General features: G+C 50.8%; 10 protein-coding genes across 10 annotated transcripts; 4 read left to right on the forward strand and 6 right to left on the reverse strand.

Annotated features, from left to right (window-relative positions):
• Positions 1 to 786: 786 nt before the first annotated feature.
• yteT-0 (putative oxidoreductase YteT) lies at positions 787 to 2,112 on the reverse strand (the record flags this gene model as incomplete). The annotated part of the gene is made up of 1 exon (XM_032019627.1): positions 787 to 2,112. The coding sequence occupies one exon, from the start codon at positions 2,110 to 2,112 to the stop codon at positions 787 to 789; it is 1,326 nt and encodes a 441-aa protein (XP_031882986.1).
• Positions 2,113 to 2,585: 473 nt separating this feature from the next.
• CGGC5_v006760 (Transposon Tf2-9 polyprotein) lies at positions 2,586 to 7,480 on the reverse strand (the record flags this gene model as incomplete). The annotated part of the gene is made up of 2 exons (XM_066151747.1): positions 2,586 to 6,297; positions 6,339 to 7,480. 2 exons carry the CDS (start codon positions 7,478 to 7,480, stop codon positions 2,586 to 2,588), a joined length of 4,854 nt encoding a protein of 1,617 aa, XP_066008861.1.
• Positions 7,481 to 8,235: 755 nt separating this feature from the next.
• CGGC5_v006761 (Ester hydrolase C11orf54-like protein) lies at positions 8,236 to 9,189 on the forward strand (the record flags this gene model as incomplete). Its single annotated transcript, XM_032019628.1, has 1 exon — positions 8,236 to 9,189. The coding sequence occupies one exon, from the start codon at positions 8,236 to 8,238 to the stop codon at positions 9,187 to 9,189; it is 954 nt and encodes a 317-aa protein (XP_031882987.1).
• A 1,069-nt stretch (positions 9,190 to 10,258) lies between these two features.
• On the forward strand, positions 10,259 to 11,463 carry CGGC5_v006762 (Core trichothecene cluster (CTC) protein 14; the record flags this gene model as incomplete). The annotated part of the gene is made up of 2 exons (XM_032019629.1): positions 10,259 to 10,446; positions 10,521 to 11,463. The coding sequence occupies 2 exons, from the start codon at positions 10,259 to 10,261 to the stop codon at positions 11,461 to 11,463; spliced, it is 1,131 nt and encodes a 376-aa protein (XP_031882992.1).
• Positions 11,464 to 13,003: 1,540 nt separating this feature from the next.
• Positions 13,004 to 14,027, forward strand: CGGC5_v006763 (uncharacterized protein; the record flags this gene model as incomplete). Its single annotated transcript, XM_032019630.1, has 2 exons — positions 13,004 to 13,247; positions 13,294 to 14,027. The coding sequence occupies 2 exons, from the start codon at positions 13,004 to 13,006 to the stop codon at positions 14,025 to 14,027; spliced, it is 978 nt and encodes a 325-aa protein (XP_031882993.1).
• A 516-nt stretch (positions 14,028 to 14,543) lies between these two features.
• nirA-6 (Nitrogen assimilation transcription factor nirA) lies at positions 14,544 to 16,055 on the reverse strand (the record flags this gene model as incomplete). Its single annotated transcript, XM_032019631.2, has 7 exons — positions 14,544 to 14,575; positions 14,655 to 14,830; positions 14,894 to 15,055; positions 15,108 to 15,317; positions 15,370 to 15,502; positions 15,558 to 15,766; positions 15,826 to 16,055. The coding sequence occupies 7 exons, from the start codon at positions 16,053 to 16,055 to the stop codon at positions 14,544 to 14,546; spliced, it is 1,152 nt and encodes a 383-aa protein (XP_031882990.2).
• Positions 16,056 to 17,678: 1,623 nt separating this feature from the next.
• Positions 17,679 to 19,455, reverse strand: gabD-2 (Succinate-semialdehyde dehydrogenase [NADP(+)] GabD; the record flags this gene model as incomplete). Its single annotated transcript, XM_032019632.1, has 5 exons — positions 17,679 to 18,273; positions 18,353 to 18,956; positions 19,022 to 19,198; positions 19,248 to 19,329; positions 19,393 to 19,455. The coding sequence occupies 5 exons, from the start codon at positions 19,453 to 19,455 to the stop codon at positions 17,679 to 17,681; spliced, it is 1,521 nt and encodes a 506-aa protein (XP_031882991.1).
• A 774-nt stretch (positions 19,456 to 20,229) lies between these two features.
• Positions 20,230 to 22,032, reverse strand: ktnD (FAD-binding monooxygenase ktnD; the record flags this gene model as incomplete). The annotated part of the gene is made up of 3 exons (XM_032019633.2): positions 20,230 to 21,662; positions 21,714 to 21,808; positions 21,866 to 22,032. The coding sequence occupies 3 exons, from the start codon at positions 22,030 to 22,032 to the stop codon at positions 20,230 to 20,232; spliced, it is 1,695 nt and encodes a 564-aa protein (XP_031882984.2).
• Positions 22,033 to 22,916: 884 nt separating this feature from the next.
• On the reverse strand, positions 22,917 to 25,251 carry DAS (Dihydroxyacetone synthase; the record flags this gene model as incomplete). Its single annotated transcript, XM_032019634.1, has 3 exons — positions 22,917 to 23,618; positions 23,684 to 24,834; positions 24,894 to 25,251. 3 exons carry the CDS (start codon positions 25,249 to 25,251, stop codon positions 22,917 to 22,919), a joined length of 2,211 nt encoding a protein of 736 aa, XP_031882985.1.
• A 676-nt stretch (positions 25,252 to 25,927) lies between these two features.
• Positions 25,928 to 26,964, forward strand: lxr1-2 (NADP-dependent mannitol dehydrogenase; the record flags this gene model as incomplete). Its single annotated transcript, XM_032019636.1, has 4 exons — positions 25,928 to 26,184; positions 26,248 to 26,325; positions 26,379 to 26,702; positions 26,757 to 26,964. The coding sequence occupies 4 exons, from the start codon at positions 25,928 to 25,930 to the stop codon at positions 26,962 to 26,964; spliced, it is 867 nt and encodes a 288-aa protein (XP_031883136.1).
• Between the last annotated feature and the right edge of the window lie 287 nt (positions 26,965 to 27,251).

The following is a 27,251-nucleotide window of genomic DNA, read 5'->3' on the forward strand; positions in this document are numbered from 1 at the left end:
CTGCGTGATACTTCGAATCGTTGCCAGTTCTCTCTGCAGTATTTTTCTCGTCAATGGCCTGCTGTCAATTCTGTTTGTCGCAAAGGTCGCCGCTTGCCTAGGCAATGTTCTCCGATGCAGCTGCGCTGCGGTTCCAAAAAGGGCGAGGTGAATAGAGCAAGCCCGTGGCTGGAAAATCGCTCGGGATCCCGCCGACCTTGCCGGTACTTATTATCCATGCATCGGTCCGAGAAGAAATCCATCGGACACTATTTCTTCCTTCCAATCGTACCAAATAATCTTGATCGCGGAGGCTAGGTCCACGCGAATGTCTCAGCCGCTTTCGTTGGTCGCCGTCGCCGAATCAGGCAACGCTGCTAAGGATGTCCACCGAAGACGGTGATAGAATACTAACATGATGTCACGAAATCTATATTCATCACTTATTTTAGATCGGAAAAGTCCGAAAACAGTAAGATCAATTCTTTGCGTACAATGCTTCTGCGTTGGGTGGTCCGGTCTAAAGCGGGGGCATTCCAGCACCGCTCATCGGCGGAAAACGGTCAGGAAACCATAAATCCTGCACCCCTAAGAACGATTATTTGCCCGTAGCTTGCAAGTAGATAAGCTGGGGGCAGCAAATGTGATATTACTATACGATACTGTCATTTGTTTTACCCAATACGCCATTGGACTTCCCAGCCCTGCATTTCAAACCGACTTAATTGGCGTGTTGAAGTAATGCATTCGGGATGCGAGATTCCCAGACACGCGGTCAGACAAACACCCAAGGATCTGACCAAACGACTACCACCTTATCAGATCCTGGACCATGACAGGCAGCCCCGACTTTATCGAGTGATTTGCTCCAACGCCGACAAGGACAGCATTTCCGCCGTCGCGGATGTAAGCAGCGCGCTTGAACACGTCCCCCTGATTCCCGATCAGCACATCCTGCAGCAAGACAGGATCGCCTCCGCCATGGCCACCGTCACGCTTCTCAACGTCAACCACGTACGGCTCCTCGAACAGAGGATAAACAACAATCTTGGTCTGCTCTACACCTCCTTGAATGTAGTTCTTCTCCAAGTCTCCCAGACCCTTCTCCGTCACAGGCTCCCCTCCTGCTGAATAGCCACTCTCGACTACGTTAATCTCAATACGGCCTTTGCTACCGTTGAAAACGCAGCGATAGCCCTCCCATGGAGCGTAGGCGTACGTGTTGTATGTCATGACCGCGCGATTCTTGTACTTGATGATCATTGAGAGATTGTCCTCAATAGTGATGCCGTCCGCAAAGCAGTTGCGGTCCCGGATGTATCCATCCTCATGTTCGGCCTCCAGGTAGAGCTTCTTCAGCTGTGCGTTTTCGTCGATGTGAATAGCGAACGGGTCATTCTTGGCTTGCTCGTTATTGAGGTACCGTTCCTCGAGGTTTGTAACCCCTCGTCGCTGAGCGTTCTCCTTGCCGTAGAAGCGCAGATCACCGAGACAGTAGACGAGTTCGGGCTCAGTATTGAGCCAAAAGTGAACTAAGTCAAAATGGTGAATGGACTTGTGCATCTGAATGCCGCCGCTGGTTTCTTTGTTGCGATGCCAACGTCGCATGAAGTCTGATCCATGGGCACAATCCAGAATCCAGTCCATGTGGACTGTAGCGATCTCTCCTATGACGCCCGACTGGATCAATTCGCGAACCTTGGTATGGTGTGGGGCGTAGCGATAGTTGAAAAGAACCCTGATCTGCTTCCCGGTCCTTTTCTCGGCATCAATCATGAGTTGGAGTTTGTCTTCGTCAATTGTCATCGGCTTTTCCGTGATTGCATCGCAGCCGAGCTCCATGGCCCTGATACAGTACACGTGATGATAAAGGTCGATAGTAGTGACAATCACCACGTCCGGCTTCTGTTCAGTAATCATCTTGTCGAAATCCTCGGCTTTATATGTAGGCAGCTTCTCACCGCCAAGCTCGATGATTCGTTCATTGGCAGCGTTGAGCCTGGTTTGGTTTGTGTCGCACAGTCCAACAAGTGTCGCAACATCGGCGAAGTCTTGAAGAATGCTCCCATAGTAGAATGCCGACCGTACTCCCATGCCCACAATGGCGTAACGCTTGACCTGTCCTGGAGCCATGACAAAGAGTGGCTTGTAGAATGATAATTGACTAATTCCGGTTCGGGGAAGCAGAATGATGTGTGTTGATGAGTTTTTGGTATCTCAGACGGAGGTCCGACACAGAAAGGCCTTTAATACCTGACGGCGAGACACCAGACGTACCTCGATCCCATGGTCATTTGATACATCACCAACACACATACCATTTTGGGGTCGGCATTTCACGTGAACCATTCAACTCGCATGTCCAGAAGCCGCCGTTTAGGCTGTAAGGGGCTGGCCCCTAGGCTTGTTCAACGTAGAGGTGCCGTCGATTGACTATTCTAAGCTGAAGAAGGAGGAAAGGACTTTACAGGGATAGGCGCCTAGCAGCAGTGATGCAGACCGGGGCTAGGCGGTGTGCTACAGCAGAATAGTGGATCCGGCGGAGCCGGATCTCGGTAGCTGCTCCGGCAAAGCCGGAGATCTCGGCCGGGCTCTAGCCCGTTACATTACCTCCCCGCTCCCCTCCGGCGGCGCGTCCGTGGCGCTAGAGCTGGGTCTCCGTCGTGCTTCATCGCAGGGCCGTAACGTTGTTCGTAAGCCTCCATCGCTTCCGTCCCCTGGAGCGTCTCGATAGGCTCCCAGGTTCTCTCTGCGTATCCTTCCCACTTAACCAGCACTTCACGGCGTCTCCCACGCCCTCGACGCTTCCAGGCGGCGGCGTCGATACTCTCTACATTCCAGGTCTCCTCGCCTTCGTCATCTATAATTGGGGGCGGCTGCTCGTCGTCTAGCGTTTGCCCAGGTAAAGGGTCGTTACCTGCACGCTTCAGGGTATCCACGTGGAAGCGTGGGTATATAGCCGTTGGCACGTTAAGCTCTACCACGTATGGTGAGATAACCTTCGTAACGGTATACTTATGGTGCAACCAATCCAGTTTCTTGCATGGCCTAGGAGACCTGTAGTGGCCCATGTGAAGCCAGACTTTGTCGCCTGCTTCTAGTCTCTCCGTAGGCTGGCGCTTCCTGTTAGCCAGCTCCTCATAGCGTTGCTGCGTTGAGGCAAGGGTCGACCGTGCCATATCCATCACGTCCTGGAGCCTTGTTACCAACTTGCGTGCCAGGTCCTCGCGACGGCCCCCATGGTCTTCTGGGTCTGCCTCTTGAACCCGGACAGGCTCTGGGTGGTATCCGTGTTCTAAGAAGAAGCTGCTCATGCCTATAGCGCTGCTATCGCGGCTGCAGAGCGCTAGTTGAGCTGCTGGGAGGTTATTCGCCCAATCCTTCTGCGAGTAGGTAATGTAATTGCGTAGGTAGGCCTGGATCTCTTGGTTCATCCTTTCTGGGCCGCCATCAGTCTGTGGGTGATAGGCAGTACTGAGCCGCTGTTCTATTCCTAAAAGCTTGCAGAATTGCCGCCAGAAGCGGCTCGTCCAGTTGCTTCCTCTGTCGCTCACGATTGAAGTAGGGACGCCGTGGAAGCGGAAGTGGCAGCTCAGGAATCGTTCAGCGCAGGCTTCAGCTTCCATACTTTCCATAGCTTCAAGGGTTACGCCTTTTCCTAGCCGGTCGATAATTACCCAAAGGTATCGCTCACCCTTATCCGTAAGGGGAAGGTCGGTAATGAAATCCATAGCGAGGTCGCTTCGTATACGCTGCGGTATTGGTAGAGGTTTCAGAAGTCCTTTTCGATGCTCTCTCCAGATGTGGCTTCGCCCGCAGCCATCGCAATTGCGGCAGAAGCGTCGTACTAGCTGTGACTGGCCAGGCCAGTAGAAGCGCCTACTGACTAACGCGAGGGTATTATCTCTACCAGGGTGGCCACTAAGTACTGAGTCGTGGCTGCTTTGAACGATACGAGTACGTAGTGTGTTCGCCTCGCTATCTAGGTCTTCGCTACCTGGTACCCAGATCCGGTCTCTGAATAGTAGTCGGTTGCCATTATCGATCTCACACTCAGCAATCTGGACCTTTAGCTTGAGGCTAGGAGGGAAGCTTCTTTCTCGTTGTTTCACAGCATTATATGCCTGCTGGTAGACTTGGTCTTGCCCTTGGGTCTGGTCCCAGAGTTGCTGTAGTTCCTTATCGTCGGTGAACACAAGCACTGATGGGGCTGCCTCTACGCGTCGTGTACGCGTTGAGGTAAGGGCTACTTCGGGAAGAAGCTGGAGAATCCGGCCTTGTTCGCGCTCGTCCTCTAGAGACGTAGGTACGTCTTGTTCGCGTCTAGAGAGTGCGTCTGGCACTACTGCTTCACTTCCTGGCCGGTACTGTATCTCGAAGTTGTACTGAGACAGCTCCTCTGCCCATCGGCTTTGTCGTTCTGTGAGCCTCTGCTTTGTCATGAAGTACTTCAGGTTCTTATGATCAGATAGAACCTTGAACTTATTGACGCTCTGCAGTTCCGCTCTCCATGCTCGTAGGCAGCTAATAATAGCTAGCATCTCCTTATCGTGGATTGGGTAGTTGAACTGGGCGGCATTCAGCCGCTGCGAGTGGTATGCTACTGCGTGACGTCTCCCATGCTCATCTTCTTGTGACAGTACTCCTCCAAGGGCGAAGCCTGAGCAGTCAGCCTCAACGTAGGTTGTACGCTCAGGGTCTAGTTGATGTAGGATAGGCTTGGCTGCAAAGATCCTCTTAAGCTCCTGGAATGCTACTTCCTGCTCTTTACCCCAGTGGAATAGGACGCCCTTCTTTGTAAGAGATATAAGGGGTCCAGCAATCTCTGAGTATGCTGGGATGAAGATCCGATAGTAGTTTGCAAACCCTAGGAAGCTTCTAACTCCCTTAACCGTCTTTGGCGCAGCCCATTCCTTGATTGCCTTCAGCTTCTCAGGATCGCAGGAGATGCCTACTCCTGCGGTGATAATGAACCCTAGGTACTTGACTGTCTTCACAGAGAACGCACACTTATGAGGGTCTAGCCGGAGCCCTGCAAGAGCAAGCTTCCGTAGTACTAGCTTAACCTTTGCTTCGTGGTCTTGCCGTGAGCCGTTTGAGTAGATCAGTACGTCGTCCATATATGCCGTAGCGAAATCGTCTAGGTACTCTCGAAGCACTCCGTTGATATATCGTTGAAATGTAGCGGGGGCTCCTGTAAGCCCAAAGGGTACAACTAGCCATTCGAATAGCCCATATCTTGTCCTGAAGGCCGTCTTATGCTCCTCTCCTTCAGCAATTCGTATCTTATGGAACGCTGCAACCACATCCAGTTTCGTGAACCACTTAGCAGCACTAACAGTGCGTAGTGTCTCTTGGATTAAGGGGAGAGGGTATCGGTCGCGCTTAGTGAGTTCATTAAGGGCGCGGTAGTCAACACAAAAGCGTATCCCTCCCCCTGGTTTACGTACGAACAGTACTGGTGCTGATGCCTCTGAGCTGCTGGCGCGGATAAAGCCTTTATCCAGTAGGTCTCGTAGGGTCTTACGGAGGACGAGGAGTTCTTCTCGTGACATGCTATAGAGCGGCCCCCATGGTAGTACAGTCTCATTACCACTACTATCCTGTTTGATAGGGATCTTATGGTCGACCCCAGGACGATGTGGTGGAAGGTTGGCGGCTTCGTCAGGTTGGAACAGCTTGTGGAACTCAGCTAGTATAGCTGGCGGAAGGAGGGCCTTTAGATCTGCCTTCTCAGTCTTCTTCGTAAGGGCCTTCTGTATATCTGCTAGGCTGATGGCTCGGACTTCGTATCCTGCAGTTCGTTTGGTGTCTCGTTGTGCTCTCCTATAGAGTGCAGTGAAAGGAGCTCCTGGAAGGAGACGCGCGGCTCTGATCTCCCTTACTCGATCTGGTTCTTCTTCGCCTTTTAAGCGTAGGTCTACGCCACCCCTCCTATGCCGTATCCGTTGTGCAGCGGCATCGTATAGAATACGGTTCCTCTCCATCCAAGGCTTCCCTAGGAACAGGTCGTCACCAAGGCTACGTACGGTATATGCAAAGATCTTCTCATCATAACCACACAGCTCTAGGTTGAAGACAACTACACCTGTTGCTTTTGTAGCGCCTGTAGCGTCGCTAAAGCTGCCTAGCAGCCGCTCAGAGCGGTCTACTACCGGTAGGCGGAGCTTACGGGCGAGGTCGTGGTCGATAAGGGAGTATAGATCGCACCCAGTGTCTACTAGGGCGTCTGCTTGAGTGCCCTTGTGTATGCGGGTAGTGATCACTGCTGATTTGCTGCTCATGTGATGCTTGAACTGCTTCCATTCTGTAATGTCACTAGGCTTGGCCTCTAACGCCCGACTTCGCGTTAGAGTTACTCTTTTCCCGAGCTCTCTTCAGCTTCAGAGCTTCCTAGCTCCTCTATAGCATTACTATCGCTGCTCTCCTCTCGCCTCTTAGCTTTCTCAACCTTCTTGACCTTCTTAGGCCCTGAACGTCTTGGCTTAGGGCACCGTGTAGCAATATGGCCGATCTTATTGCAGTTATAGCATTTACGGTTATCTTTCTGGGGCCTTATGTTGTCTTCTGATGAGGAAGAGTCGCTGCGGTAGCGCTGTGACTTTGCGGCTCTTCTGGGCTCCTTAGTCCGGCTGACTCCAGCCATGAGGGTGTCCCCATCGGCATCTCGGTATCGTCGTCGTTCGTGACGTTCCTGGTAGGTCCTACTATCTAGCCCTGACCCTATTATCATAAGGACCCGGGCGTATTCTGGGTAGGTTTTCGGGGGATCGATTACACTAATTAGACGGTCCCGCAGAGTGGAGTTCAGGGCTCCTTTCAGATAGTTGATTCTGACTGCGTCTGCCCAGTGTCCTCCTCCACCTTCTGCTAACTCCTTCTCAAACTTTGGGAGGAATGTAGCAAAGCTTTCGTTTTCCTTCTGTCGGATAGTACGTAGCCTATCCAGTGCCCTGGCTTCTGCATTGGGATCTCCATAGCGAGTCTCAAGGTATTGCATAAACTGATCGGAGGATTCCGCTCCATCTGCTCCGCCTTGAGCGTAGTAGGGTGACGCCATGGTTTGAGCTGTGCCTTCCAGCCTTGCGTAGATGTATGCGAATATATCGGCATCACAGTCGAAAGCTTCCCTATCTCTTCGTATCTTTCCCTTCATCTCTAGGAACCAACGTTGGAAATCTTTACGTATGCCGCTAAACTTTGGTGGGTTTGGTATTTGATGTTTCCTCCGCCCTCTAGCTGCCATCGTTATACCGTCGCTCGTTGCCTGTATAGTTGTATCGGCTGTGGACGGGGTCGTTACGCTGCTCGCAAGCGGCGTAGGGGTTGCTCTATCCGTTGACATAAGCCCATTCAGAGCTGTCAAGAGCTGCGTCATCTGGGCCGTCTGCTGGGCCATCTGGTCCTGAAGAGGACGGACGCTTGCGTTGACCGCTTCGTTGATCCGGCGATCAATCTCAGCATTCATCGCGTCGTTTACGCTACCCTCTGGCGGATCCATCGTGCCGCTCTCGTGAGGTTCCATATAGCGTCTTCTCGTTGCGCTACCCTCTAGCGAATCGTCGTGTCGCTCTCGTGAGGTTCCGTATAGCGTCTTCTCGTTTGCACTACCCTCTAGCGAATCGTCATATCGCTCTCGTGAGGTTTCGTATAGCGTCTTTTGTTGTCGAGCTTAGAATATGTAAGGGGCTGGCCCCTAGGCTTGTTCAACGTAGAGGTGCCGTCGATTGACTATTCTAAGCTGAAGAAGGAGGAAAGGACTTTACAGGGATAGGCGCCTAGCAGCAGTGATGCAGACCGGGGCTAGGCGGTGTGCTACAGCAGAATAGTGGATCCGGCGGAGCCGGATCTCGGTAGCTGCTCCGGCAAAGCCGGAGATCTCGGCCGGGCTCTAGCCCGTTACATAGGCAAATGATTCAGCAACAATATTAGTGAGTTTCACAACCAACTCAATAATTTTGCAGATCTGCGGCCCTGCATTGGCATTTGGTCATCTTGAAGGTAACACGAGAGCGGAAACTTCCGGATTGGGGTCGGAACGGTATTCAGATGTGCCCAGAATGAAAATGTCATTGGATGCAGTCGCACTCGTCGGCGTAACGGCATAACGCCGAATTGCGGGGTTTCGGGCGCGGGGTGGGCGGCCGTGCATCACGTCACAAGCCTCCGGTGGTGCCGGGTGAGTTGCTTCTCTCCCCTCCAGTGGGCGGCTGTGGCTGTTTGTAAACATGCACATATCGCCTGCAATTCACCAACATGCAAATCAAAAAGTTTCAACTGTCGCCGCCCAGTCTCGAGGAGCTGGCTGAGAGGCTCCGATCTCCACTGGCGGCCAACTTTCACTTTTCGTCCGTCACAGTTGAAGCTTGCCCTGACCTTCGCCAAGCTCCATTCCACCTAGCTACGCGGGGTTTGTCTGGGGATGAAAGGGTGGCCGATATTGGCGGGCAGCCTAATCTGTTTCCTCGCCCGCGGCTCGACAGCTTTTGGGCTATGGATGAACTCGCTGCAGCAATGGATATGAACAGTGGCAGTGGCAGTGGCAGCTTGATCGGCGCTGGCGCTGGCCCGTTTCACATCATTGGTCAGAATAGCGAGCTTGCTCCCAATCTCAGCTGGGAAGATGGGTTACAGACAATCAACAACCAGACCCGAATCATCAAAATTATGAAGACCACAGGTGGCGTAGGCGTTGAGAAGAGTTCTTCGTTGGACTGTGGATTGATGGCAAACCTTTTCGGCTGCTCCGGCGAACCTGGGCCTGTTCTTAGGGTTGTTGCCCGAGGACGAAAGGGTGTCGAGAAGAGCTTCACCGAATGCATTCGCAAGGCACTGTACTCTGCATATGGCGACGATCATGCCGTGAGTTTGGGGGGAGCATTCGTGGTCAAGTCTGGGAAGGCGGTTTATCACATCATGCCCGACTTCCCTCCAGAACGCGATCTTCCTTTCAAAGACCGTGGCCAAGTCGACGCGTGGCTCACTTGGCATGAATTCCAGGCTCCAATGGTGTGCTTGTCAGTTCTTCACTCTGCAGATCCCGACAAACTTGGTCTGCGGATGGAGCATACACATTGTTTCTCATCGGAAGGGAATGCTGGAGGTCACTATCACTACGAAGCGGATGATTCCGCAGAGGACGTTGAGTATGAGGGCTACTTCAACACAGCAAAAGTAATCTACAGGATAGACAATCCGGCGGCCGCTTAATCGTTATACCTATCGCCAGTCTGGAAGCAGGCGGCGCGGTAGCTAAGGATCGGAAATATACCCCTACATTGCCATTGCAGGAGACTTTAGATGAACTGAAAATTTTAAGCTTCGCTCATCGGTTCCCGACACCCTGGTCAGAAGCTACCTACCTATCTTAACCAGCTTGTAACTGCAGGCTGGACCCGAAGTAGCTTATCAACTAGTGTAAACCACTTGACCCAAGTTGTCGAACATCGGAGCCATTGTCATATTCATTTGTGTGTTTTCTTCGACAAGTATAATGTTTCTAGAATTCGCCACCGTGAGGGAGGATCGGAGTCAATATCATTACACACCAACGCATTGAACCCCTTAGCAAATACGAATCGCAGCCGAGGCACTATCCGGGGTACTGGTATTCTCGCAGCAACGGACCACGCCCGACTTGAATGCAACATCGATTACAGAGTAACGCTTGTTGATTAACTCTGTCAAGGGTTGAGCCGTACTAACCGATGTCCTTGCGGCCCCCGCGCTACTCTTTGGTCACGGGATGTGGGAATGGCGCGCGGTGACGCCGTCAGAAAACATAAAGCACAGAAAGCCTTGCTGAAGGCTCGTGGCGAAGCAACTGACTCGTTACTAAGCTTCAATTAGGTCATTGTCCGCTTCATTTCGCTGGGCCTCCTTTTAGGCCCACTCTCGGGTCGGAATGTGGGGGACGAGATCCCGAGTAGGAAATAGAGCCTTCGATCCCGCGCGGCACCAAGTAAAGCTTCTTCACAGTAAGCTCTTATAGGTGGAGTGATGGGTCTTCCTAGGATTCAAGTCGGAGTGTCTCTTTGAAGTGGATCGCAACTTAACGGGCATCCCACTACGCAGTGGGCTGATGGGCTCAACATAAGGGTGCTGGTCAGGCCGATCCAGGGGACGACGCGAAGAACTTATTTTCAGGAGGATAATATAAATCTCGACTGAGACCCAACTCCAAAAGCTTTTCAGTTCCTCGACCTCGTGCAAAGATCGCAACTGTTGCGGCTGTTTTCTACCTGTCGTTCGTTCACTGATATTCGAAACAAGACGAGCCATGCCTTCCACTCTTTCACTGTTGGCAGCTAGCCTAGTGGCCGCAACCTCCGTTGTCTCGGCGTTCCCTTTCCACCTCAAGGAGACCGAGAACTGTTCTGAAGTCAATGGTACCTTCTCTATTGACAACTACAAACTTTACCCAGAGAATCTTGACTGGGATCCCGTTCACTGCAAGCTTTACATCAGGTACTGTGACCTAAACCACTTACACATCCCCCTGTCTAGATGTTTCGTGCTCATACTCACATTACTCACTACAGTGCCAACTTCAACTCCACTGTACTCGTCTACGATCCTTACGCAACAACATACGACATTCTCACATTTGATGGAATTACCGGTGTTGACCCGTATCATGTCTCCGGCATTGACTACGACGCGACCACTGAGTCAATTCTGATCTCCGCCAACAGCGGCAACCCGTTTGTAACCTCCGGAAAAAACATGACTGGAGCCAATAAGGTTATTCGCTGGGATACCAACACAAACTCGGCCGCCTACACAGCCGACCTGGCTGATTTTACCGCTAAGTTGGCCATCAGCAACATGACTGGCGGCGGATACCAGGACTTTGCTGAGGACAAGGAAGGCAACACGTACGTTCCTGTCGTCTTCCATGTCCCTGCTATTGCCAAAATCACCAAGTCGGGAGAGGTGTCATCTTGGTACATTGGTGAAGCAAGTACTTCAAGCAAGTACATCTATCTCGGCATCGTCTTCCACGAGAGCACCAATAAGCTACTCATCACGGCGCCTTACCTTGGTACTTTTGTTTCCTTCGACGTTTCCTCGTCCTCTCCCACCCCTACGAACATTACCATGAATTGGCCGGCAGATGGGTCGTACACCGCTAGTGACCTAGAGTGCGATGGTCTTCTCAACCCGGCAAGGTACAACCGCAACGTTCTGCTCTGCTCTGAGAACGGACTGCAGGCCATCACGCTCTGGGCTTCGAAGGACGGTTTCGCTACTGTTGATTATATCGGTCAGGTTGCGGATAACTTTACCACCGATATCGCAACGTGGGCGTCGCCAACTGCTACGGTGCAAATTGGTAACAGCATCTACATTTCGCATGAGTACTTCCATGATCTCAACGAGTTTGATGTCGCCGGCAATCGGTCGACCTTCCCCTTCGTGGATGCTACAGCAGATTTTGACAAGCTCGTTCTTGCGGCCGGGTACACCATCTCCGATGCTTGACAGCTTCAATGGGTGAAATAGACTAAAGGGTGCGGGAATGAGTTATATAGATATTTGAGCAATCAAGAAAAAGCACTGTTTCATATTGATGTTATACCTTTGTCGTCTAGTCTGTGATCAAAAGAGATTTCTGGGATTAATATTTACGAACAACACTCATAGTATGATCCGTTCTTCGCCGTCTTCGGCCTTATTACTGTTTGCCGACTCGGCCGATCACCCCGCATTTTCCCCGTGCGGGGTCGCAGTGGTGGTGTTGTGGCATTGTGGGGCACTGTTGATCCAGCGGAAGGTTTCCTGTTCCGGGGCGCGTTCGACGAAGAAACTCTCCCTGGTGAAACCTGAGCGGACTATTATCGTTTGTTCCAAATTAGGGGTATTCCCGACAAACTCGCATCGTTATTGATCACACTCCACAAGCCAAAGGAGTCTCTACAGCTGCCCAACTCCTCACAGTGCCGTCCGCAGGGGTGAAGCCTCGGCTACCAGACGGCGGAAAGAAACGGCGGGACGTTAGCCTCATGGAGATTGTGTGGCAAGCATCAAACGGCACTGCTAGGAAGCGCACTTCTCAAGATGAGTGATGTTTACATACCGCCAGGCATCTTCTGGTTAGCTAACATACGTTCCGCTCTCACCGTGTCAAACATGTCGCACTCGGAAAAAAAGGTGCTACCACACCGAGACACTGCGTGACATAGATTCAAAGGTCCCACCTACTTCTTCGCAGGACGACGTTCTGGCTTCCTCCTCCACCACACGCGAATCAAGCTCGAGTCCGAGCAAAGTCAGCCCATACAATCCCGAGTCTGTTCTGGAAGACTTGTCCGAGAATCCAAAGTCGACCTCATCTCCCCAGCAATTCTACGCGTGCCTCAGACACCCGCAACCCGGCCAAGAAACTGCCTCATATGTCGAAACAGACCCCGAAACAGCAGAGAGGACGAGACGACAAATCTTTTGGTACCGCAGGCAAAGACGTAAGGCATCTCCGCCCAAACTGTCCGAGCACCACCGCCGGTATTTGGAGGACATCGGTGCCCTCCTCGTACTACCAAAATCAACGACGGAAGCCTTGCTACCAATCTACACTACGGTCTTAAATGACCTGATTCCCATACTTGATGGTAACTGTGTGCTTCGAAATCACAGCAACGGACAAGCTTCAAACTACTTGATTAGAGGAATCTGTCTCGTCGCATGCAAGAGTAAACAAGCCGCTCCCTTTTTGCAATTAGTGGAGGATGGCGAGGTTTTGAACCCTTTGGAATTCGCTTCCAAGTTGCTTACGGGTCTGGACGCTGCTATGAAGGCAAATCTTGAGCCGGACCGTATCACGAAGATCCAAATTCTGGCTTTGATGCACTTGCACAATGATGGATTAGGTGGTGTAGACCGGTCGTCAAGCTATTTATCGCAAGCTATCTGCGAGACATGGTCCATATCACTCCATCTCAAGGTTCCGGGAAGCCCAGGTCGTAAACAGGGCGACTTCCTCTGGTGGGCACTCCGAAACTTTGACCGACTAAATAAGCCAATCATGGGGGCAGCGCCTTTCATGATCGATGATACCGACATCGCGCTTGACCGTATCCCCTTAACGGAGGGAGATTATAGATCACAACTGATGTCAGTCTCACTCACACTTGGGGATCTTATGATCGCCGCTACACGGGTCTACAAAGCGAGCTCTAAGGCCACTGTTGATGACTGTGGCGAATTTCCGTCATTCATACAACTTACATCAAGCACGTCTTTCGACAGCTTCCACCGGTCACATGCATGTGAGTAAGCAATCTTCGCCGATTTGGGCTTTTTCTGATGTAGCAGCCTATCTCGAGATCTGGTACCACGTTGCTGCTATGCTGTCTTGTCGATACAGTGGCCCAGGCAGTCTCCAATACAACCGCCGTCTTGCATCGGCTGGAGGGGTACTTGAAATCATATCAAAAGAAGGCTCTGATCGACTCCCGCCATTGCCTCTGGTGCCATATGCTGTGTCGATGGCTACAACAGTCATTTACCGTGCGTTGCGAGATGGCCAGCGAGATCCCGAGACTGCCTGTGAGGACCTAAGTCTTTGCTGCAAGGCACTGGATGTCCTATCGGAAAGATGGACTACGGTCAAAGGTGTCGCAAGACTGGCCAAGCGCTTATTGAGATTCATCCAGAGAAGTCTTCGTGAAGAGCAGCCCCAATGTACATGTCTAGGCCCTGCGGTCCCTGACAGAGGTACATTGGCAGTTGCTTCAAGAAATGGTCTGTCCAACTCAGCGCCTGACGGTGGGAATGCACCTAGCAGTGCCAGAAGTCAGCTGAACGCTGCACCTGACTCGTTACATAGGAATCAATCCATCGACAAAGACCTGGGTGGCATATCCGAAGCGCAGCTGCAGACGTCAACTGGCGACCTTTGGGACCAGGGCGATGTCTCATATCTTCAATTGGACCGGGCGTTTTATGACATGTTCGATGATGGAATGCCTGATATCTTTCGGGATCCTGCGACTTGGGACTTTATGCATGTACCTGAGGGGTACTATGATCATTCACCAATGGAGTGATAAGAGTTTGAGACACAATGAGAATGAATTGTAGTCGTGGCACCTGCAACATTAAAAGTTAAGGCGAATGATCATGTACTCAAAAGACGTGTCTTGCAGTCCTTGCAAGGAAGTTATCAATGCGCTATGATATGCCATATGATTTCGATAGCCCCCATGTTCCCAAAAAGGCCTCTGGGCCTGCGCTATTATCCACTGCAAATATCCAATCAAGATCGATACCTAGTTCGGCTCCCATGGCGTCCGCATTTGCTTGAGCCTGGGGTGAGTGATGCTGCTGCCGTTTGCTCGGTTGGGTGGTTGATGCCGGGGAGTAATCACGAGGTGAAGAATTAGACACTGAGTCTTTTCTTAGTCTCTTTCTTGGAGTCGAAGATGTTGCTGAAGACTGCCGACGCAACCGATTCGACCTGGCTCGAATTTCCCATTGCCTTTGTAGCATTATGAGGAAGTCATGAGCTCTTTTGGCGTTTTCCCAAGAAGATGAGAACTCATCCAAGGCTCTGAAGCATGCACTCAGCTGTACTCCCAGGTCGTCACATCCCGGCCTTTGGATGTGAGATACAGTCGCGAATATCAACAGCAGTGCAGCCGAGCAGGTGATCGTTACTCCCTGTATGTTCATACGCTTCAGAGTATATCTCTCTTCGTACAACTGAAGGATCTTGGCAATTGCCACAGCAGAGTCGACGCATGCTTTGCGGGCGTGAATGTGACCTGGACCTTGAGGTGGTTGGGGCTGGATGTAATGCTTTGACATCCAAGGTCGGTGAGCATGTATTATTGCTTGATGATAATGCATGCTATACTATATCAGCATACAATCCGCGATTGACTGGATAAGTTTTCTACTTGTTGAAACCTACTGCAATAATAATACGTGAGGCAAGTACGGCGTTTTCGTATCTTTCTCGTCGGTTTGGACCTGAAGTACTGAAGGCAAACAGTCTTTCCACTCCTTGAGTTCTTTCACTGTCTTCTGGTTCATCTCCTGCAGCACGCTTGGTGGAATTCTTTGGCTTCCATATCTGCAGCAAATTAGGTCAACAATCAGGGTTCATGAAAGCGACCAATACTCACAAAGCATGGCCGAGAGGCGCCATGATGTCGCAAAGAAGTGCCCTCTGGCTGCAAAGCAGTTCAGCATGGTCTGGCTGGGTTATTCCGCAGGAATCAGGGGAGACATAGGCAGACCAATGCCCTGATATGCTACCGTCTATGCCAGGCTTTGCGACAGTTACGTCTTCCATGTTAATTCGGAAGGGGCGGCCAAGGTGCAATCCCCAAAGGCTGTCAATTGATGAGCTCGACATTTGCCTTGGTGGACGAGGAACATGCTTACTGATCAACGGTGTATGCCCCCCAAAATACAGTTTTGCGCAGGTCTGCTTCCTCTTGACTGATTGAGCCCGTTCTAACATAGGGCGTCATGTCAACATGCAGTGCCAGATCAAACGCAAGCCTCATGGCCATCCCTATCCATATCATTAGCTCATAATCTCGCGACTTTTTGCAGGTACATGAAAATACCGCTGTAGAGCCATCCGCGAGCATCCCGCTTGCACCCAATGTCATGGCCACTTAGAATGACCATGGCCTGAACTGTAGCAACAGAAGGGCAGTCAAGCTCAATATCTAATAGTGCTTTGGCCCTATCAGCGAAGAAGTCCGCTAAAGACTTCGGAAATGTAACGAATGTTGGGTGGTGACGCGATTCAAACGCAGCCCCCAAGGCGCATCTAGGACACACATTAGTATCAGTGCCGACTCTGAAATCTCGGTTGAAGAACAAACTCACATGGAGTTACGCAGAGCTTCTGAATAATATGGGTTATCAACCATGTGATCACACCACTGCACCTTGGCCTTTTGGTACATTTCCCGCTGCACGACGTGTGAGGCAGGATCTTGCCATGTGAAATAAAGGTTCACCAAGTGATCCTCAATGTCGTTCGGTACGTCCTTTCCTATTTCCAGACGATCCAGATATTCCTGGCCATCATTTCTCACTGTTCGGTGCACCGTCATGTTGTCAGGGGCAGGCATCTGTACCAAATTGAAATTTGATGTAGGGCCATAGTACCGTATTTGACCGTCCGATCCGATCTGCAGAGACCCAACACGCTCCGACAAGCGATCTACGAGCTCCTCTGTGCTTTCAGCGTCGCTATCGTCGCCACTAATTATTGTTGGAAACGAGATTGAGGGTCCGAGGGTACGTTCGGGTTTGTCTGGAACGGCATGGACGTCATTTGGTACAGAGAGTCCTTCAACGGTCATATTTGTTGTTGCTCTGGTATGCACAATGTCAACGAGATCATCTGAGCTGTGCCAATCCCAATCAAGCTCAAGGCTGTCAGTCTGTTCATTCGATACGATCTTTCGGCCCTCCCGCCATTCCAGTGGCAAATTTGAGATCAGGCTCTCAACCTGCGGAGTGTCAAATGTTGTAACGTTTTCGTTGACGGTCGTCGTTGGAATACAAAGCCGATCTGTGTCGTTAAGTCGAGCTACCGGACTGGAAGCACAATCTGGACCGACGCTTGTTGAGTTTGCCTTATCTGGCTCTGTACTCATACTCCCACTGTTCTCTCCTCGTGGATAAGCGTGTATCAGGCCAACGTTTTTCAATACTCTCAGCAGTACGGTCTCGTCATCCTCTTGCATGGGAGGTGGCAGCAGGTCGCTTTTCTCGATGAAGTGAGTTAGTTGGTCAACTCTGGCGCAGAGTAGTTCGATCGCTACTCGGAGAGATAATCTATTGATGTTCATTCGGGTCAGAAGTGGTACTTGTCTGCATGCATGATTGACCTACTTCCGTTTATCCTCATTTGCCTGGAACTGGCAATTCTTGCCTTTACGCTTGCAGTTTGAACAGCATGGGGTCTGACCATCACACTAAGATTCGTCAATTGATTTTTTTCTGCTTGGGTGTAGCACTCCAATGGGCAAAGGTCTTCAGGAATTGGAACTGACTGTCGCTTCTGGCGCGTACCTTTACTTTACTTTCGCGGCACGGCACACACGCTGTCGTGACATGCTTCCTCTTGTTTGTCGACTGCGTTGCTGAGGCCATATTGGTGCGGTAATCGTCTCAATCTCCCGCCAGCATTCATCTGATGAAGTGCTTCAATCTCGGTGCAGAATGTCAGGTATGGAAGAGCAGGAGTCGAGAGGCTCAGCGTTGTGTTTCCCCGCGCTTGACATGGATGCAGTGTTCGGAATTCAACCCCCGTTGACCCACAAACTAGGGGGCACCCGGGTACCCCACACTTGTCTCCAACCTCCCCGCACTCCGAGCTGGGGCACATGGAGAAGAAGTTGGGGATAACCGTGAGCTTTTTCTTCTGCTGGTTCTCTCCTCCTGAGTTGCTCATCGGTGGTCAAAGGACCTATCCTCTGTGCGTATCAAATCTGAGTTGCCAGTCCTCTATATCTGTTCTTCACAAAGTCGCCCCATACGAAAGAATCGCTTCCTATTTTCATTGCATGCAGCAATTCTGAACTCTGGGTCCCATCAGATACTTGATCACTAGAGCTGCGTCCTACATAAATGTTAATTAGGAGCAGTCACAGGCAGATCTGTGCGGTAGGGGGCATTTGATGGTAATCTCAGTATTGAATAGGTGTTTACTTTGAGTAGCCATTCGTTCATAGTGCTGTCGCATCTTGATTTCCAATCGTAATGCTCTTGATGTTTTGATACTCTTCCAGTCCGTACAGACTACCTTCGCGACCGTATCCACTCTCCTTGACGCCTCCAAATGGAGCCTCGGGGGCACTAATCTTGCCAGTGTTCACACCCACCATGCCTACCTGCAATTTCTGGGCCACGCGCATTGCTCTGCTGATATCTCGCGAGAAGAAATAGCCAGCAAGACCGAATTCGGTGTCGTTCGCCAGACGCAACACATCTTCCTCCGTTTCGAACTCAAAAACGGGGGCAAGTGGGCCAAATGTCTCGTCCTTGCTCACGATCATGTCTTGGGTGACTCCCGAGAGTACTGTGGGCTGAAAGAAGAAACCTGGAGACTGGAAAGGCTGTCCTCCTACTTCGACTTTGGCTCCTTTGGAGGTTGCATCATGGATGTGCTCTCTAACCTTCTCAATGGCAGCTTTGTTGACCAACGGACCCTGTGTGGTCAAGGGATCCAGTCCTTGACCGACTTGCAAATCAGAGACCTTTTTCACCAGCTTTGAAGTGAAATCCTTTGCTACCCTCTTCTGGACGTAAAGTCGGTTCGCACTGAAATGATATGGGTCAGAACCAATTTCAATCGAAGCAGCGCATCTGAGGAAGACCCAGAAAAAGACGGCCCACTAACCACACACAGGTCTGGCCGGAGCAGCGAAATTTGCAGAACATTGCGCCTTCCACTGCCAGGTCCAGATCGGCATCATCAAAGACGATGAATGGAGCGTTTCCACCAAGCTCAAGGCTGACCTTCTTGAGGGTCCCGGATGCCAGTTTCGCCAGCATTTTGCCAACGCCGGTTGACCCTGTGAAACTGATCTTTCGAACCAAGGAGTTCGTAGCAAGCTCTGTCGCTGCTTGACGGTTCTTGGTAGGGCAGACCTGGATCAAATTCGAAGGGATACCAGCCTCGACTGCTAATTTTGTCAAGGCTAGACATGTGTACGGCGTTTCGCTCGGGGGTTTAATGACAACAGAGCAGCCGGCGGCAAGAGCTGGTCCCACCTTTCGGGTGATCATCGCAGCTGGGAAATTCCATGGGGTAATAATCCCGCAAACACCTACCGGCTCCCGGATCGTAAGCAGTGTGGTATGAGGCGTAGATGAGGGAATCGTCACGCCATATGCCCTTGTCGCTTCTTCGGCAAACCAGGATATGAAATTCGCTGCATATACGACTTCTCCCTTGGCTTCACCAATCGTTTTTCCGTTTTCGAGACTGAGAATTGTCGCCACTGCAACGTCCATCAGCGTTCGGTACTGAGTGGGATGGCAATTGTGCCGATGCCGATATGCTTACGATCATCTTGATTGGCAAGAATGAGATCATACCATCTTCGCAAGAGCGCTCCTCTCGAAGTACCAGTCGTCCCTTCGAAGAAATTTGCTTGCGCTTGATGGGCACTTTCAATGGCGTTCCGAAAGTCCTCCACATCACAGTCGGATACCTGCCCAAGCTTCGTGCCCGACGCCGGCTCTTGACTTAGGTCAGCTCCAAGTCCTGAAGGCCTTCGCAGAGCACATACCGAAGACGTCGAATTTCTTAGTTTTCGAAACCCACTTCCCGCCAATGAATGCATCTGAGATGAAGAGTTCATTGTTGTTGAGCTGAATGTCGAAACGCGGTTTAGTCGACATCCTTCTGTTTTCCGACCTGGCACGTTCACATACCTTTGCTAAAGCATCGCGGTGGTAAGTAGCATTGGTGTCTTGACTGTTGGCGGTAGAATGCATGTTGACGCTTGTAAGATTGACCGGAGTATAGAGACAAGGATAATAGAACGAGTGAAGACGTCGATAATTAGCAATTCAAGTACGCTCATTATCAATATCAAGTTGCACAAGCGACTGTTTATCAACTTATGGATCCTATCACTGTGCCGAGCGGGATTGATACTTTTGGCACTATTCCTACGCATTGGTAAAATTGAGCAGCATTCTGCTGGTGGTATGCAATTCCGTCAACACGTCATTTTCTGGATACGGAATTGTTGATGCCCCCTTTCCCCCCGCGATCTCTCATATCGCCAAGACAAGGTTGTTCCTTTGATTTGCGGCCGGGAAAGAAACCCGACCCCGCATTCGTGCACACAGTGATTCAACACGACAGCCCTTCGGAGCATAATTCCGATCACAGCCAAATTTCCAGAGTATCACCCAACACACATGCGGCTATTCCTGAATCAGTCGCTACTACTTTAGCCCTCGACCAAAAATAGAACGCACAACCACACACTAATTTGGCAACCACAAAACAAAAGACGAGGTTCCGCGCGTTCTTATTAAAAGCATCGTTCTTCTGTCCAGCCAACCAACATCTTTTAGTGACATGGTTTGTTTCGGGGCTGATAGTCAGGCATAGGGACGGAGAACATCACGCGATGTCAGTAGAAATTTGGCGTAATTATCTCGTGGTACAAGACATTCTTCAACAATGTTTAAAATCTATTGATCTAATTCTGCGTCTGCACCGCCTTCTTTAGACCTCCACCCTTCTTAGTTCGTCGATCACTGTGCAAACTTCGAAACAGTCGAGATTCCTGCACGCAGGGCTGTCTCCAAGTATCCCATAATGGCAACACCTTCGACCAGCCCACGGTAGCGGCTAACGGCTGCCGCGAGGCTCACTAGAGCAAAGGCTGTCGAAATGGGTGACATTGTGCTCAGCCAGCGACGGATTGTAAGTAAAGGCCAAATGGCACTTCCTCCACTCATGTTGAATGCAGACCAGTCGGGGAAGTAAGTCTTGAACCAGAATGACCTTGCCAATCCAGGCCATGACGCCGCGTTCCTTCCATAGTCTCCAATGTACCAGTTGGAGCAATCTCCAGAAAAGACTGTATCACGCAGAGATTTGTGAATTGCATTCGTTTCTCTGTCCTCTGCGGATTGCTTGACCTCAATGACAGCAGCCTTGTGATCAATGAGGGGTGTGAATAGGGACTTGATCGCGTAGTCAACCTGGGTCTCGCAAGCGAACAGGGCTGAATTATTCGCAGGGAAGGTGTTGGGGCCAAACAGAATGGCGAGATTGGGAAAGTTGTGCACGTGTGTCCCAAGATAGGCCTGGGCTCCGCGGCACTGTTTCCATTGGTCGTGTAAGGAGATGCCAGTCGAGCCGACAATGTGCATCGGCGTCAAGAATTGGGAAACCTGGAATCCTGTTGCCAACACAATGATATCGAAGTCATCTTCGATTCCAGAAGAGCTGATAATTCCGGTCTCGGTGATATCTTTGATTCCCTCGGGAAGAAGCTCGACATTGGAGAGATTGAGACTTTCAAGGTAGCCGGGGTCGAAAATGCGACGCTTGCAACCGAGGGGAAAGTTGGGAATAATGTGATCCCAGTATTTCTTTGGCGCAACGGACTTGATGTACTTCTTTGATTCTGCCTCGGCCTCCGCGCGAGCCTTCAGTCCCTTGGGAGTTGGGAAATATGTCGTTGTCTCCTCGTCGGCATCGAGAAAGATCTGTAACCGCAACCATCGCATCCACAAAGGCACCCACCGAAACATGAACCTTTCTGTCTCCGAGTATTGCTTGTTCGGGCGGGCATGAAACCATTGTCCACTTCTGGCGTACTGCTTGACGAGAGCTGCGTGTTTTGCTACGGCCGGCACCACTTGCGCAGCACTGCAGCCATTGCCGATAACCGCGATCCTTTTGTCCTTGTAGTCGACGCCATGATCCCATCGCGCTGTGTGAAACATATGCCCCTTGAACTTTTCCATCCCAGAGAATTTGACATCTCGGGGAAAGGAGATTGCGCCCACAGCAGAAACCAGGACCGAGGCATACCGAGAATACTCAATGCCCGTCTGGAGATCCTTTAGATTGACCTCCCACTTCGAGATATCGGTGTGCCATCTTGCTCCCATACACTCAACTGAGGTGTGAATGTGCTTGTGAAGATCAAACTTCGAACAGGTATCTTCCATATCTGGGTAGCATTAGTCAGGGAATATTTAGCGATCGGTCGAAGGAGTCTCACATTGAAGAATTTCGGGTTGCTCGCAAAGCTCCTTCGACCAGTTCGGATTCATATTGAAGCTGAAGGAGTAAAGATGTGACTTCAAGTCACAGCCGCTGTACACATCTGTTAGAGTATTCTTCTTTGGAAACATCTAGTCCGCCAACGCTTACCATCCTGGATACGTGTTCGTTCTCCAAGTTCCACCGACACCATCAAGCTTTTCGTAAATCGTGAAGTCGTCAAAATGCAACTCATGCTTTAACCTATACGCCATGGCAATGCCGGCAGGGCCAGCACCAATGATGATGGCATTGAGCTCCTTCGCATATTGTGACATTCTGGTTTCGGGCCTGGGCGGATGGGCGAACAGATTGTAGCTATTGTGTCGAATGAACGATTGCAGTGACTGCGCGAAAACAAGACGCAGTCAGGTTTCGTAGAACACGGGCGGTTCGTCAAAGGGTAGGCTTCTCTTGCTTCTTTTAGGAATATCGCTTACCATACGGACATGGGCCCGGTGCCAGAGCCGGCGAAATTGGCTGCCGAATCATTGCGTCGCCGCCTCGGGAATCAAATTTCGAAGTTGTGCTGATGGCGGCGTCTATCGTGATCAGAATTCCACCAAAATCTTCGATCCTGGCCAGAAGGGGTATTACAGGCATTACTTTCGATTTCCGTCACATGCCTACAGGTTCTGATGGTTCGGAATTCTCGTTCCGACAGCGGTGCCTCCATGAAATCCGACCGACAGTGTCTGGACAAGCCCCACAACGTACGCAATCCTAGCCCCGAGACTCACGTCACTCGCATGGTGGATCTTGGATAAGTTGATCTTATTGAGCCGCAAGAAAACGTAGCCCAGCGAATCACCTCCCGCTACTTCTGGACCCCACGTCTGATGCATCTTTTGGCACACTCCTCGTCAAATCGTAGTTTGCACGATGATCTTTGGCTTTGGTTACATCTTCAATGAACAATCTAGAATGATGAGATTATCTTACCGATGGATTTTCACCATAGATTTAATATGCTATCTCTGTTTCCCGTGTTGTGTTATTGCTTGTCAGAAAATACGTGATTGCAGTCTTCTTCGCAGAACCAGATACGTTCCATCTTGATAGTTCATGTGTCATGAAAGTTTGATTTTGAAGGCCTAATCGTAACCGCGGGTCTATGTACGTCTATTGAAGAACGGTACAAGTTCAACTACATTTGTCTACTTCAGATTTGCCTCCATCCTGCCATTCTCGCATTTTCCTCCCCCAGATCATCCAAGTATCTTCGCACACGCTTCACAATGCCCTTGGAATCCAGTTCGAAACGATCATAGTTGCTGGGGTTAGAGGCGGAGTACCCGTAAGAAACCATGCTGATACTCGCTGTGACGTATCTTGCCCATGTCGTTGCAACGTATTCTTCCACACTCACAATCGGAGTACCGTCCGTAGGGAAAACGCTGCGGCGATACTGCTTACTCTGTTGATCAAAGTGGGTGAAGCTGGGACAGCTGACAACACGAGTTGGAACGCCACAAGTAGATAGCGTTTTCGCGGCCTCGACGGCATAATGGAGATTTGTACCGCAACTGGCCAGAGTGAGCTTGGCTCCAGCCACATCTTCGATGACATATGCCCCTTTCGCGACCTTAAATCGATCAGTCGACGGCACTGCGCCAGTCGGATCTCTTCCTAGGGATAACATCGTTGGGCCCTCGCGGTTGTTCAATGCGAGCATCCAAGACCCGATTGTTTCCTCCGCATCGCAAGGCCTGATGTACGCAAGATTAGGCATCGCGCGATACAAGGAATCGATCTCAACTGGTTGATGGGTTGGGCCGTTTTGTCCCTCGGCGAATGAATCGTGAGTGGCGATGTGAATGACCGGTAAATGGCTCAAGGCCCCCATGCGGACGCCAGGCGCGGCCTGGCGATGTTGTGTCAGCTCTTCGCCATGTCGAACAAATAACGAAAGGACAGTCAGGAGCTTACATAGAGATAAAACATGAAGAATGTTGCAGTAATTGGCAAAAGCGTGCCAGGCCCATATGCAGCCAGTCCGTTGGAGATTGCTGCCATTGCATGCTCGCGAATTCCGTATCGAATGTAACGCCCTGCATAGCTGACAGACGGGTGGCATACATCGGCTTCGAGGTAAGGGACCTTGTTTGAGTTGACGAGATCGGCGCCCCCGCCAAATAAAGTCGGGCAGGATTTCCAGAGCTTTTCCAGAAGAACACCGTTGACCTCACGAGTTGCTAGCCCCTCGAATTGGCCTGCCCCGATTTCACTGAGCATTTGAGGTGCTTCAGTCCCGCGGTCGCCATTTCTGGCTCCATGGAACTCCAATGACTTCTCCGGGTACGCCGATGCATACTTCTGTAACATGCTGTTCCACTCTTCTTCAAGCTCCTTTCCGCGCGTCTTTCGCTCGCGAAAGTAGTCCAGAGACGGTTGTGGGACTTGGTGCGTAGCTGTTGGGTCTTGTCCAGCTAAGCGCTTCGACAAGGCCACACTTTCGGCATCAAATGCACCATGATGAGCCTTGAAAGTACCAGCGACATTGGTACCCAGGCCGATGACTGTCCGTATGTTGATAAAGACGGGCTTGCCTTTCAACGACTTTGCGAATCTGAGCGCTGAGACCACTGCACTAACATCGTGGTTGCCATCGGCGATCTCCAAAACATGCCATCCCGAGGCGCGCATCTTTGCATTGACATCCTCAGTGTTGATCCAGTCAAGCGGTCCGTCGCAGGTTACTTGGTTATTGTCGTAAATCAGTACCAAGTTGTCGAGCTGCATACTACCAGCAAGGGAGATAGCCTCGAGAGCAACCCCCTCCATGAGGCACCCGTCACCAGTCATGCAGTATATTCTCGATTGCACGACATCAAGTCCTGGTTGATTGTAGCGCGCCGCGAGATGTTTAGATGCGATGGCGAGGCCGACAGCATTGGCGATGCCTTGGCCCAAGGGGCCTGTCGTGACTTCCACTCCAGGAACTTCGATTTCAGGGTGCGCGTGGCAAATTGTCTTGTAGCCGTTTGTTTTGGCACTTCCATATCCTCTGATCTCGTCCATGGAAAAGTTGTCATATCCAACCAAATAATTGAGTGCATAAAGAAACATGGCGGTGTGGCCTTGACTGTTTTGTCAGCTCCAGTACAGCTATAGACGCCAAATAATTCCAATTCCTTACCGTTTGAAAGCACAAATCGGTCTCTGTCAAACCAGCTGGGGTTGTTGGGGTTGTAACGCATGACATGTTTGTACAGGGCTACCCCGATGGCCGCCATGCCAATGGCTGATCCCCCGTGGCCGCCTCCATTTTGATTGCAGATATCGAAGATCAAGTTTCGCAGAGCAAGCACGGCAAAGTCGTCGTCGTTCAAAGTCTCTCTCCAGCCTTTCAATTGGCCATCGATATGTCCGTTGAGGCCGAGGGCAGGTGGCGGTGGCACAAAGCTTGGTTTGTCTCCGTTAAGGAATGGCTGCTGCCCTGAGCCTGAGGAGACACTCTCGATGTGAAAGCTGCACTGATTCTCTGATGGAGGCATATTTGGGCGTGTTGTACAATGTTGCGCGATATCTACCTCGATTGAACTGAAACGGCGACGCGGTGAGGTGTTTTTCTCGTTCAACCAGTGAAGGGAGGATTTTCGACAAACAGAGCTGCGCGTGTGGCAGTCAATTTTCTTTGAGGCTTTGTTATAGTCAATGTCATCACCCCATTTTGCCGCCGAGGTGCTTCCCGTTTGTCGGGTTGATGATGGCTAGTCCTCGGCCGGCACCCGGCTTTTGTGGGGCGCTCGGCCATCAAATCCGTGGCTGTGAGCATCGGGACTCAATGTCCGGCCACAACCTGGAATGAAGAATTTCCATGCGGAAATCGGATCAAGCGCTATTACTCTGTATGATCCCATTTTTATTCGATGCCAATCATTGCACTTCCGATCACAGAACGGCTCAATAATGCCGGATGGAATTGATCATATGTCTTGTGAAAATGATTGCGGGATTCGGGTCCGGAGGGTGCCATGTCAGCCCACTATTCAAGCACATGGTTTGAGCTCCTAAACTGATCCTTCCATTAAGATTGAAATGAAAACTTAACGTACGTGTTCTCTCCTACATAGTCGCAGCATTCCTCTTGACTCAGAAGCCAACATCGACTTCGACCCGTTGTCTCGACCTCGCAACCAACTTGTATAACTTCTCTCCCGATACTAGAATATGGCTTCTAGCATCGTTAATGCGCCTCAGCCTAAGGCGGATGTCAACCGGTACTTGAGCAACTCGGTGCACGATCTTCTGTCTCTCAAAGGGCGAACCGTTGTAATCACAGGCGGCGCTCGCGGACTCGGGCTAGCGTTTGCGTTAGCAGTCGCCGAAGTAGGAGGTAACATCGCCATTCTTGATGCAGCCCAAGAGCCCCATGATCACTTTTATCGAATCGAGCAAGAGCACGAAGTCAAGATCAAGTACTACAGGTAGGCATCACTTGCGACTTGTGGCGCAAATTTACGTGGCTGACTAGGCCTCTCTACCACAAGGAGCGACGTCACAAATTACGATATTTTGAAAGAGACATTCAGCAATATTGTCAAAGACTTCGGTCGAATCGATGGGCTGTGAGTCATCCTTGGTCCATTATTTGAGCTTCTCTGGGTCTAACGCATCGCAGTGTCACTGCCGCTGGCATTTGTCCCGACGAGCCGTTCTTGCAAAGAAGCCCCGAGTCCGTGGCCAAATGCATGAACATCAATGTCCTCGGCACTTACTATGCCGCGCAGCTAGCAGCTGCACAGATGGCTAGCCAAGAGCCAACTGATTTCAACCCCCGCGGAGGCTCCATCGTCATGATAGCATCAATTGCTGCGTACGTCGCTAGCAAAGGCCAGACAACCAGTGACTACTGCTGCAGTAAGGGTGCAGTGGTTGCCTTGGCCAAAGCTCTCGGTGTCGAGCTTGCTGCGAGCGGTATCCGTGTCAACAGCATCTCTCCAGGGTCTGTTATATATTAGTCTGAGTTTTCAGAAGTTAACACTAACATGGTGCATAGATACATGGCGACTGACATGACGCTGGACTTGTGTAATCGTTATCCCCATCTTGGAGAAATCATGAACACAGAGCCACCCATGCGGCGAATGGGTGATCGCACTGATCTAAAGGTTCCTGTGGTGTACCTACTGTCAAACGCGAGCGCCTATCACACCTCAGATGATATTTTGATAACCGGAGGCATCCATGCTGGCAGGCTGATGTAGAGTAGAGTTAATAATATGGGCCAAGATGGCATCAACGATCAGCATCTCAGCTTCGTACCAAGTTCAGATCAATTGCCATGTGTCCTTTTTTTTCTTTTGGTGAGATGACAGGTCCAAAACTGATCTACTTATTTTCATTCATGTTAAAGTGCCTGTTTTGATATCTCTGTAGTAGTTCATGGGATGCGCAGCGACCGAAACAATGGCATTCCGCACGTTATCCATCTCTTGTGTCAAGTATTCAGCCGTTTTGCGTGCTGCGCCAAGGCCTCGTTCACTTATTTCAC

The sequence above is a fragment of the Colletotrichum fructicola genome (assembly GCF_000319635.2).
Source record: "Colletotrichum fructicola Nara gc5 chromosome Unknown KSG_Nara_v1_contig04, whole genome shotgun sequence".
Lineage (NCBI taxonomy): Eukaryota > Fungi > Ascomycota > Sordariomycetes > Glomerellales > Glomerellaceae > Colletotrichum > Colletotrichum fructicola.